At 37.5% G+C, this 13703-nt stretch overlaps 1 protein-coding gene across 2 annotated transcripts in view; it reads right to left on the bottom strand.

The window, feature by feature from the left end:
* Positions 1–13703, bottom strand: part of TMEM108 (transmembrane protein 108) — a 240388-nt gene that overhangs the window by 34794 nt on the left and 191891 nt on the right. For both annotated transcript variants that reach the window (XM_063450666.1, XM_063450668.1), the window contains exon 4: positions 5096–6118. In XM_063450666.1, the coding sequence (XP_063306736.1) occupies positions 5096–6118 (1023 nt within the window). The remainder of the gene's footprint in view (positions 1–5095; positions 6119–13703) is intronic.

Genomic DNA, 13703 nt, shown 5'->3' with positions numbered 1-13703 from the left:
TCTTTAGTTCCTTGCGCATCAACTGCCAGGAGCCAACATCAATGCTCTGTCATTTTGTCAAGCATTGTCAAGAGTATGCAAAATACACAAGACAAACTAGGCCATACTTTGTCTTATGACTGGGTTGAAAACAGTCTTTGTTAGCATTTTATAAAGAATATATAGTTATGAATTTTATTGGTGGGGTCAGGGGGAGGGTTGGGGGCAAAGGTGGGACAGAGCTGCTTTAACTGTTATGGTGTGAATGGAGTAGAAGTTCTTTGTCTTAATATAATTGCAATTTTTAAAGGGACATAGTCACATGCAAGACTTGTATATGCAATGTAATTTGCCTCAGTAAGATTTTGTTATTGTGAAATTAGTAATATTGTTTTAATGTATTTGCAAAAGCCGTATTGTTCATCTGAAATATTATTTAGCGTCCTAGAAACCACTAAGCATTCTGACTGCTATGCTGTAACTAGGATGGTCGGTGGTATTTAGGATACTCAGTAATATTTCAGCGAGATTAATTTACAAGGTACAATAAAACAATCTTGCTCCCGAAATCTAATGCAGGAAAATGAACTTGTGGATTGGCAGTATTGCTTTGAAGAGGTATAGTCTAATCTAATCTAATTGCACGGAAAGTTTGAAGGCAATATGAAGGAAAATCTCACAAATCTTTTGGGAAATAAAACGCAAGTAATTTTATTGCTTATGTTAGTTTTCTTGCACACAAATTAATCAAGAGGATAGTTTTTGTACCCCCTTTTACATTTACAACCAACTGACTGTTAGAGCAATACACAACCTATTTTGAAAAAAAATAAACTCCGTAAACTGCAGATTTGTTCCCAAAATGCAAGTTTGTAATCATCTGGCACTCAGTAACACCTCTGCTGCACACACAGGGGATTATATATAAAGGGTGATTGTTAGGGAGCGGTTTTAAAGTTGAGCTGTTGGCATGGGAACCAATAGGAATGTCCTAAGGATTGCTCTAATTTTTCGAACTGTGCATCACAAATGGTCTTTAAAAATAACCTGCATCATTTCTGTCATGCTGCTGACCTTTAAGAGGTAACTCTACCATATACCGAGATCACACCACATTAAAATAGCTCAAAGAATAAAACTAGATATACAATAATACATTATTTCAATGTCACGTTTCTATTCTGCTACACTACTGTAAAACTATTCGTAAACTGGGGCAAGTCCTTCTAGATGTCCAACAACTTACTCCAGCTATCGCACTATATTGGTTCTGAATGTTGTCTTTAAAGGAACACTACAGTGTTAGGAAAACAAATGTAGCCATTCACTTTACTGGTCCCCCTTTCACCAAGTGCATGAAAAAGTTATTTAATCTACCCATTCTCCTATGCCGTGGTGCTCTCTCCATAGCTTCTCCCACCAACCTTGATGATCTCAGCATTGAGAGTCTAGTGCACCATGAGATGATCTGATTGGAATAGCTGAGTTTTACTTGGCTATTTCTGTGGTACCGCCACTAGAGGCATTTAAATCCTGCAACTGCAAACACTGTCCAAGCTGTAGAACAGCAATGTTTGCAGTTGCAGGGTTAAAACTACAGGGGATGGGGGGCAGGGCTTGGTCGCCATACTGAATGATTGCAGGTTGCATGTGCTCCTACCTCAAATCGACTAAACAGTGATTTTGGGGCGAAAATAACTCTGCTATTGTATTTCCTCCAGCTGGTGCCCTAGTGTGGTTCAGCTGGGACAACTTTGGAGAGATTTCTGGCACCGATAGCTCAGCTGACCGGCAGAGCTGTGGCCCTTGGCTTGTTGAGGCCTGGTGGATTCCGGGCGATCTCCCAGACCGGGGCTGCATGGTCCCTATCTTGTGTGGATAAAGTAATAGAGGTCCAGGCACTCCTTGGTTCAAGACAGGTACTTTATTAGGAACCATAACAGCAACGTTGCGACCCCAAAAGGTCTTTGTCAAGCTATCTTGTGTGGACACTCAGAGCCCCACACTTCCCCCCCTTTGGGCCGGCAGGGAAAATCCCGTCCCCCACCAAACAGGCACTTACCTCTCAATCGCTTCAGGGTGACTTCTCGGATGGAGACCGACTCGGGGCCTATTCAAAATGGTCGACCGGAACAAGCGTGCAGAGCAGAAGACCCATGATAACTGGGTAGCAGGATTCCTACACAGGTTCGACACCATATGCTGAAAATCCTGGGAGAATAGGCGACAGCCACCTGCACTTCCCGTGCCTGAGACGCAACCTCCAGCCAGAGGTCCAGTTCGGCGTCCCCTTCCTAGGTGGGGAATCAAGAGGGCCCATGAGCCCACCCGCAGTTCATGCATCGGACAGCACAGCCTAGCCCGAAACCCGCGGCTGTCTTCCTCTGAAGAAGGGAACAGTCGGTAGACACTGGGACATGGTTCCTGCAAACACGTGGGGCAGATATGACACAGCATGTTGCGGCACCATGCGGCACCATGCGGCACCAATCAGCCTGTATACCTTCCCGGACTCAGCCTGACTATTACAGGAATAGGTTGAGTGATCCAGACCTAAGGGAGATGTCTGGTATGACAAAAGACTTGGGCTACTGATAGCTTGACTATGATGCCTCTTATCCCCATACCTATCTTGCTCCTATCTGCAGCAGTGTCACAATAGGCCTACCTTATGCTACTCCATTTAGAATACACCTCTGGTTAGCATCCTGAGTTTTAACCCTAATGTACCTGGTGGTTATCCACTGTTGCCTCCACTTATGTGCAGGCAGTTTAATTAGTTAAGCACACCATCTCTTATTATATGTCTTCCTAATTAGCTAATGTTCATGTTTTATTACCCGTATTTTGTATTTTATTTTATAAAACAGTGCAGAACACGTGACATCTCATGTACAACTTTATCTCGTTTAGCATATATATATCTGCTGAAATGTCTCTTTAATGCATGTATTTCTACCGTGCACTGAAAATCACTCCAGACAAGTCGACTTCGTCAGAGACAGCATGTTATTCTACTATCTTGACTACCCACAGCATCAGTTTACCTAACCTGTTCTAAAGCGATTTATGATAGTTACTTTGATCAGCATGCATTGTCTATCTAATGTACCAGTTTTCTCTTGCCTACAACTTTAAAGCTTTGTATACTCAATCGCCTGCCATCCGCTGTTCGGTGTGACAAGCTTGTTTGTCTATTTGAGCACTCCAAAAATAAATAATTTTTTTTTAAAACAACATTCAGATGTAGTATAGATATATGTAAAATTCTTGTTCAATAGATCTTTGTGGTAGTGGCACCCAACCCAGCACTGACATTTCCTACTAATTCAGAATTTAAGGAACTGCCAATTGTACAATAAACTAAAACCTGTTAAACCCTGTGAAGAAATTCAGATGTTCTGGATTATGCTAGTTAATATTTAAAGTCTCTTTACTAAGTACTACCTGACTCTACAAAATCTATAAAATAGAGATATACGCTACCAATCCATCAATGGAAATCAAAGAAGTAGCATATACAAGAATATAGATTGATACTGGTACCAAACCCTTTGTACTCAATTTTTGTTACATACCAAGCATAGTAAATTGACAGAGCAATATAATTAGTCTTACTTAAAGGCTATATGCTTTAATACCCGGTTTAAATGGAAAGTTGAATGAACCAAGTTGACATATTTATTTTAATAAGATACATTAAGAATAAAATAATAGACCGATGGGTAAGTTCAGATGATTTTATTAGTTCAACAATAGAATAACACGACTGTGTTGCTTAAAGGGGCGGCACTATGGCAGGGGGAGTGCTTACAGCTTTGTATTCTTGGCACTATAGTATCTCTTGAAAATGGGCTGAAAGTACCATTGGTAACTGTTAGTAGTACAGTAGATCGCGATTGTCGGTTATCCAGCAAGTTGTTATCCTTTTGTACTTCATTATATGCTGATCAAAGGTTTGACCAGTTTGAATGAATAATGTGAAGAATAAAATGGGCAATCAGTCTGTAAAAGAGGGTGATCAATCACTAAAGGCACACAGGTCCTTATAATGAACAAGTTTAAGAGGAATTGATTATCTAACAAAACTAAACTCCAGTTTCCATGTCTACTATTTAAAGGTGGATAACTGATTATCTACTGTACCTTTCAAGGGACAATCATTTTTTTTTTTTTTATACTATTTTTTTTTTCTTCAAACTATGCTTTAGATTTTCAGATCCTAAAAGATGTACGTTTGCAAAACTGTGCTTGTTATGTTGAATCTACCCCTTTTTAGGGCAAATGAGAAAACAGATGTAGAAGTATTATTGTAGTTGCTTGCATGGCCCAATCATTACAATTACCTGTAACCCAGCATGCTTCCAAGTCAGTGACTTTCATAATGTAATTTGCAGATAAGTGAATGCAAAGCATCATAGTACTCTATACTCTGCCCTTGAGTGCTTACAGTCTGTCATACAAAAACAGAATATACCACAACTTCAGAAAGCCTACAACTGAAACAGTGGCTCTATTCCACCCATGTTACTAGAATAAGGAGTACGTAGGACTGCAAAATAGGATTCGGGAAGAAAAAAACATGTCTCTATTAATAATAAGGGGATAAGTTACAATTAGCTGTGATATATACCACTGATTTTGTTGAGGATCTAAATTACGTACATGTCATTAGCCTGGCAACCTATTCTTTAGTCTTATAATTACTTCAATGGACCATTCTTCAGCTGTTATAGAATATATAACAAAATCAATTCTGACATTCTTAGACAATTTCAAGTGTTACAAGGGCCTCCATTGTACGCAGGAAGGCAGTTCTGCCACAGTAACAGGTTTATTGTGGTTAGTTACCTGGAGCCTGAACAAATAATGTGTGTGCTCCAGCTATTATGTATCCACTGAAGTAGCAGAGGTTTCAATTTTAACTCCCGGGCCAGTTATTAAAAGCCAATGATCTATAGAAAATGACAGTAACTAACACACCATATAATATACTATAAAATAATTCATTATGAAAATTACTCTTGGTGTTTCAGATTCTATTCACAAAAAAGGATAATCCTTTCTATAAATACAAGCAGTTCATCTAGACAAAATCAAATTAAATGATACTCACAACAAGAAGATATGGGCACACTAATGGCCAAAAAAATCCATGCAATATCCACTTTGCTAAGACATATTGTCTCTCTGTGTTGTGGTTGACTGTCCTCTTCTGTTACATGGGAGATGTTTCCAGGCACACCAGGTTTCCATGTTCCTGCAGGCACCAGCCTATTTAAAAAATTCCCAGTCGCAGTAGACCCACCTGTGGAGACAGACATGGAACCTTTGGCAGTGGAATAAGTTGATGGATACATGTCCAATATGGTAACACTGGTTGGTATAATATGTGACTTGGTAATTATATCCATGGATATCTCTGGCACAAGTGTAGGGCTCTTGCCATCAATGGACGTCTGCAGCGAGGTGGTTGATGCTACCACTCTCAAAACTGCAGAGGAAGTTCCATTCTTCCCTTGTCTAATTGAGACTAGGGAGCTGTTTCGACTCCAGACGTCCCATAATTTAACATGATTAGGTTTAAAAGGCATAGATTCAGTGTTCTTTAATATACCAGTTGTAGGACTGGGCGTATCATTTATATGTTCTTCCTGGGAATAATCTTGCGTTGTTCCACCACTAAGAAAAGAGTCTTTAGGAAATGCAAGAGTAGTGCTAATGTGATGAACAGAGGATGCAGTTCTCATAGGAAAGTCAGACTGGCGTTCTGTTTTGAGGTAAGGCTGCGTGGACTCTCTGATGTCACTTGGGACATTCTGAAATTTTGTCCTCTTGGTGTATATGTTTCCTGAATTTATAACACCCTGATTATTGAAAAGGGGGGTTGCCAGCCTGTCATTATAATCAACAACATCACGATGACTTGCTGATTCCAAAGATGTTCCCTCTGGAGATCTAAGCGAAGGCCACGTCACAGATTTTGTAGACTTCCGAACAAGACTAAAACTATGACTTGGCATCACCGTTGCTGGATCATTCACTGTTTCTCCCAAAAAACGATAAGAAGTTGTTGTAGGAGAGTGCTCCTTAACAGTAAATATTTTTTTTTCTGCCAGTGTCAAGACGAGTAGAACACCTGCAAAAGAATTGTGATTATAATTTTTGTTATTATGGTAAAACAAGGGAGCAACAGCAGGTGTCAACGATTATAAGAATAATGTTTAGCAAGAATAGGTGAACACAATAATGACATCTGACACACAATAAGCACAACTGTGCTTATTACACTTTGTACATTATGAACGGTCTTTGCCTTGTCTCAGGTGCTAAGAGTTTAAAAATTCTAACTCAAAGAACATGGAATATTTAATTCATATACTGAACACAAATTTGCAGATTAGTAGTATAGATATGTAAAAATTATGTTACCATTCTCCTTCTAGCCATATCAATACATACCATCAATGGATGCTGTGATAGGCTTAAAGGGGTTGGTTGGTATTTTCAGACAGTCACCACCTCCCACTGCTGCTCAGGCCAACGTTTCCTCATTAGCCCAAGCTCAGTGAAGATGGACTCTCATTTATCAATACAACATTAGTAACAGTTTATCAATGTCCCGTAAATATTATTTTCATCTAAAAAGCTATAAAAAATTTAGCTATAATCAACAACACAAATATACAAGTGATTATTGTGGAATGACATCCTGATTATCGAATGCTTAGTGACTGTTACTAGTAGCTATAATATTTATAATTAAGTGGATTCCTTTGTGTAGTAGCCAGAAAATGCTCTTTGACCCCTCTAACGATGTGGAATCCCTATGGTTTTACCAACAAGAAGGCCAGCTTAGCTAGAAATAATAATTAAAACATCATCATCAACACAAAGGTGGTTTGCCAGAAAGGATTTATTGCACTTTCTCTCATTTTCAAATATTCAGTAAAGAACATATATTATTCATTGCAAAGCTCAATAATGCACATTTATTGGATTTGGAAGAATGGAAGGCTGAACTGGCTTTGCCAACAATACAAAACGTGATGTTTGTTTGAACTGGTTTTGTGGTACATGTATTAACCACTTTTCCTACAAAAAAACTTAGTAATTGAAAAAATATTAGAATAACATGTATTTGAAGCAAACGGTGCATAGCTAACATATAAGCGCATATCAAAACACAGCAATTTTGTGAAGATACTGTTTTGCAGACAAATGTAAAAATCTAAATGATCAAACTGTTCCCAATTTTTATTTTTATTTTTCATTTATTTATTCAGCATTTTAAAAAATATTTGAGAAATCAAAACTTTTAACAGTATTCAGTGCCCTTTACCTTACAATATTTCAAAGTGTCTGAAATGTTAGTATAAAAGCAAAACTGCAATTTATCTCACCAACAGTAGATGTGACAAAAATATATAAATACAAATGATCAAATATCTTGCTTATAGGTATTTGCAAAGACTCTGAAGGCATTACTAGCAGTACAGCTTGCTAGAATTGCAACAGAATGTAAAAATAATGTATACATTTAAACATAATGACCACATACAGTAAATACATTTAAATAATGTTTTTTTTTTTTTTATAATTAAGGTATTTAAAACTGGTATAGCCTACCTCTCAACAATGGGAGGTATGATATCGAGCATGTGGGCAGTCCCTGAGGAGTGTATTGTCAGTGACATGACCCGTGTCAGTGTCAAGGCCAAAATGGGCACGTTTGCCCACTAAAGGAGCAAGTCTGACAATTCCTTGATTCCTAGCATTTGTCTTGAAAGGTTAAATTAAATTAAAATTGTGTGTATTTTATCTTCATGGAAAGCTGTCCCCTCAAAAAGATGTTTTAATATAATCATTTCACCAGGTTTTGAAAGGAAATAGATTGTTTAATTTTTTTTGTAAATGTAAAGAAATGAGACACACTCTCAGTAACACACTGACAGACACACACACACACACACACACACACACACACACACACTGATTTGACAGACACTCACAAACATTCACTGACACACACTCAATAACAGACAGACAGACACACACACACACACACACACACACACTAACGGAAAACACTTACAAACACACTTACTGACAGATACACACTCACAGACGCACACACTTATAGTCAGACAGACACATATGCACTCACTGACACACTCACTGACTTACATTCACTGACAGACACATGGACATACACACACTTACTGACAGACACATGCCCTCACTGATTTGACTCAGTGAGAGACATACCCTTATGGTTTGACACACTCAATGACACACATATACATACACTAACTGACACACACTTATGGACAAACACACACACCCTCACTTAATGACATATACAAATTATCTCACAAACTCATAAATACTATATATTTTTTTATCAAAGTCCACCCAGCCTGGAGTGGAACCTTTTATTGGGGTCCAGTGTGGCTGCTTTAACTATCATCTTCTTGTTCTGCTCCCCTGAGTGCCGTTTAGTGATGCCAGGGCCAGAGTGACATCATATTCCGACTCCCGGCATCATTGCAGGGTGCGAGAGGAAGCTGAGCAAGAAGAGCACAGATATCAACGCTCGCTGCCCATTTGCATTGCCATTGCACACAGCCACCTGCCTTGAGGGTCCCTAAGGTGGTCACCATGACAAACAGGAGGCACGGTCACACTCATAGCTTTTGCTTCCCCCTGGAAAGTGCCACACAAGGCAAATGCCTTGTCAGCCTCTTGATAGATGTACAACGCTGTACATACCCTTTGGGTCCAGCAGTGTTAGAAAATCGACAGTTACAGCGTCATTCACTAAAGTGAGAATTCAATGTGGATTAAAACTGAATTTAATTTCAGCTACTTTGTTTTTAAATTTGAAATTCACTTTGAATTTCCACTTTAGTAAATAAATCCATTGGTCTCTATGGTTTTCCCTGCTTCACTCTCTGCACAGAGAAAGAGACCGTCAGTTATCAAACACTGTTCCGACCAATGGTGCATGTATATGGTTGAAGGATCCTGTCATATACTAAAAGTTGTAATGGGTTTTTGAATTTTTATTTTTAATTTTTTTATGTTCTCTTTTCTAGTTAAATTTGTTCATGGAAGATGCTCGAGACAATGAATACAGTGTTACTTGAAGGTGTTGAATAAAAGGGATCTTAGTGAGACATTACTTCTTTAACTGTTCTGGGTTATTAGGTCCCAGGTTTCCTAGAAGCGGACATATGTAATGAAAAATAATGAAGCACTGTGTACATGACAATGTCCACAATGGTAAGCCAGGTCAATCTTATTATTAATATGTATAAAGTGCCAACAAATTCTGCAGCAATTAACAAAAGGTAGACTAACAAACAAGTAGTTACAACAAGACATGTTAGACAAAGGTGCTGAGGGCCCTGGTCAAGTTTACATTCCAAGGGGAGTGGGGTAAAATGATAAAGGTAAGAGGTAAGGGTAAGTAGTATTTTATGTAATGGAAAAGTAGGTTGCTATAAGAGTTTACGATAAGGGCTTAGGTTATTAGATTAGTAGTTTTATAAGAAAAGGTGGGTTAGTGAGACGTGGGGATGGAAATCTGTTAACTTTTTAATGGATATGCATTCTTGAAGAATTTTTAGGGAATTTTTTTTAAGGCATGGAGACTATGTGAGAACGTCTAATGGACCTGGAAGGAGGTTCCAAAGTAGCACTAAAGGCCCAGAAAAGTCTTTAAGGTGAAAGTCAGAGGTGCGAGCTAAAACAGAGGATAGACACAAGTCTTTGGTGGAGCTTAGTGGCCTGGATGGGACATACTTGTGTATTAGTAAGGATAAGTAGATATAAGCACTGTTATGAAAAGATTTGTAAGTAAGAACCAAAATTTAAAATTTTAATAGGAAGCCGATGTAAGGACTGGCAGATGGGAAAGGTGCAGGACAAAACACTAAATCGTGGTAAATGGAGCCTAAAAGTATTTTGGGCAAGATGTCACCTTGAAAAGCTTTGAAGTTATACTTTGTATCCTTGCCGTAGAAAGCATATTACAGAGGGTAGTTGGGAAGGTGCATGGAGAGAGAATTTACATTTGACACTGAGTTATTAATAGAATGTTCTGATTTATTTTTGCATTGAGGCCAAGATCATAAAGTGCAATAATTGGGCCAAATGTAAAAAGCAATTCTAGGACACATGAGAGACCTGAATCCTCTTAAAATACTACCATGGTATAAAAGAGATGGGGCATAAGACATGGAAATATCACTGTAAAATGAGGTTTACACATACAAACACACATTGTAATACATTTTGGATCAATGCATGATTATCAAGATAAGAAAAAATACATTTTCAAACTTTCTTGCACCATTGCTCTTTTTTCAACTATTCCACCTCTAAAGTTTTAGAAGGATTAGTATAAAATGCATGCAATATTGCTATAGATTATGTAATATTGCTATAGATTATCTCGATTAGTTAACTCTATGAAAATACATCTAGGGAATATTTAGGTTGTTCCAGATATCTTTACATAAAAGATGTATGGGGTTAATGGTCTCTTCTAATACTCCAGATCTGAATATATCCAATTTCCTCCAAGATCCCATCAACACACCCTTCAACACAGTTTTGATAAAGGACTATCTTAAAACTGAAACACTACCAATTCTTCACTGGTGATACAGCTGATTGAATCACGGTTTTTACTTACTCAAAAAAAAAAAAATACAATTACTACTGTATGATTCACTCATCATTCAAATAACCCAGGCCTGTCCGAATCCCACTCCCTCTCCACCCCTTCAAAATGAATCATCACAAAAAAAAAAAAAAAAAAATGCTGGATCTAACATTAAAGGACCACTCTAGGCACCCAGACCACTTCAGCTTAATGAGGTGGTCTGGGTGCCAGGTCCTTCTAGGGTTAACCCATTTTTTCATAAACATAGCAGTTTCAGAGAAACTGCTATGTTTATGAATGGGCTAAGCCTTCCCCCTATGTCCTCTAGTGGCTGTCTCATTGACAGCCGCTAGAGGCGCTTGCGTGCTTCTCACTGTGATTTTCACAGTGAGAGCACGCCAGCGTCCATAGGAAAGCATTATGAATGCTTTCCTATGTGACCGGCTGAATGCGCGCGCAGCTCTTGCCGCGCGTGCGCATTCAGCCGACGGGGAGGAGAAGAGGAGGATCGGAGGAGGAGAGCAGGAGGAGATCTCTCCGCCCAGCGCTGGAAAAAGGTAAGATTTAACCCCTTTCCCCTTTCCAGAGCCGGGCGGGAGGGGGTCCCTGAGGGTGGGGGCACCCTCAGGGCACTCTAGTGCCAGGAAAACGAGTATGTTTTCCTGGCACTAGAGTGGTCCTTTAACACAAACAAAAATGTTTAAAACATTTTTTTTGTACCATGGTTAGATTTTTATTTTCTTTTTATTAACTTAGCATCTAAAGAAATATAGCAAATCATTGATGTATTTTCTTTAAATTTGATCAGCTGTCTTCTTACATGACCTACAATTTGTACACCTGAGCTCAGTTAAAATTTTGACTAATATTTTTTCATGTTACTATGGTAACTGAATAAGTGAAGCATTTTTTTTTTAATTCTGAACAATAGAGGTTTGGAAACGTTTCTCTTCTGATTAGAAATGAATAAAGAAGATGAATAAAAGGTGAATTCCCCCAGGTAGGTTAACCCAGCAATTTTTATGTGCAAAAGTCTATCAATTATACTTTCTGCATGGTTCCATAGATATTTTTAGGGAGAATGTAGCATTCAGATCATTTTTATTATCTGTGCTGTTCATATTCAGTACACAATACCTGAAATATTATACTGGCCCACATGGATATAAACATCCCAAAAGCTTAAATAAATTACAAATTTATAGTTTATGTTGTACAGTTATAGTATAGTTATAGAAGTAGAATATTATACATGCCATTTACTATACAAATAGTGCATATTCCTTAGGTTTCGAACATATTCACTATCAAGCATAACTAGCACTTCACTTTATATTTTTATCTATTGAATCCTGACATTTTAGGAAAAACTGGAAGAAGTGATGTGTAGTATTAATAAAATATGTTAGAACAAATTTGGCAGATAGTTGGATTTTTTTTCCCAGGTCAGTTATTTTGCCCCAAACTTTTCAATACCCCAAATAATTTGTTAGCATTCCTGGTTAAGTGAATAAATCCCATTGTGTTGCATGTTTTCTTTCAGTGCACCATTAATTGTATTTATACTACTGGGCCATTGAATGCTTGAATCTGATTGGTTGACGAACGTTCTAAGGTGTGCATTATTTTCAGGGAGACGCCCGGCTAAAGTAGCTCCAGACAGGTCTTGACCACATAGACTTGCGTAAGAAATTAGTCCTACATACAAACGCGTTTTAATGACAAAAACTTGACAAACGTCTTGAAATACATCATCTGAACAATGTTTCGAGGTGTGGTAACTGTAGTATAAGCGGAATAATTGACTCCAGGCCGTTGAATTATTAGAAAAAAATAATGCTTTGCGTCGTGCATTATTTTTCTAATAATTCAACGGCCTGTCGTCAATTATTCCTTACTTCTTCCACCATCATAAGTGCTTTTGCTTTAGGGCATCTTACTTTTCAGCTTAACTACTTGCCGACAAATATTTCCCTTCTTTCATCTTACCCCACCTTGTCTTTTTCCCTTTCTTTCATTTTACTAGATCTTCCTCTCTCATATGTTTTGTATCATACTATTTTCCTCTATAACATTTCCCGGATATTCTTACTCTTTTTTTCCTTGCATTTTGTAACCCACCAATTCTGCACAACAATTTAATTTGATTTATTATTATTATTGTTTTATATTAGCCATATTCCAGGAATGGCTTTAAGTTTATGGTGCAATTATAGGAAAACTTTCATGGTTTTTGTATCATTATTTAACCCCTTAAGGACTGAGCCAGTTGTACACTTGTGATCAAAACAAAACATAAACAAAACCTTGAAGTTGCGCTATATATCTGTTCAACCGTAATTCACCTCTGTCATATTAAATGCACCCACACTTATTATATATCATTTTGATCAGGAGAAATAGAGCTTTCAACTTTCATGTCAAATCAAATATTTATATGTTAAACATAATTTAATATGAATAAAATATAAAAAAATATGAGAAATGAAGACTTTTTTTTTTTTTTTAGTTCTGCGTGGTATTTTACTGTAAATGTCATAATACTGTTAGCTGTTACTGCAATAACGTACACATATTTGTGTTCAGCGATGTCTCCCGAGTAAAACAGTACCTCCCATGTACAGGTTTTATGGTGTTTTGAAAAGTTACAGTGTCAAATATAGCACGTTACATTTTTCAGTTTATGCACATTGAAATTTGCCAGACTGGTTATGTTGACTTTGAGATAGTATCGTAACCCAGGAATGAGAATTAACCCAATGATGGCATACCATTTGCAAAAGTAGACAAACCAAGCTATTACAAATGAAGTATGTGTATGTCCAGTCTTTTTTAGTAGCCAGTTAGTCACAAACACTGCCCAAAGTTAGCGGGGTTTTCAGATGGAAAAGTTTTTCATCCACACTTTTTCCCCCACCATAACTCTGTTGGTATGTATATTATTATTATTATTATTATTATTATTATGTATATATATATATATATATATATATATATATATATATATATATATATATATACCACAACTCTGTTGGTATATATCTATATCTAT

Source organism: Pelobates fuscus, chromosome 4 (assembly GCF_036172605.1).
Source record: "Pelobates fuscus isolate aPelFus1 chromosome 4, aPelFus1.pri, whole genome shotgun sequence".
Lineage (NCBI taxonomy): Eukaryota > Metazoa > Chordata > Amphibia > Anura > Pelobatidae > Pelobates > Pelobates fuscus.
The sequence above is the reverse complement of the archived record's forward strand: the minus strand, read 5'-3'. Positions and strand labels throughout refer to the sequence as shown.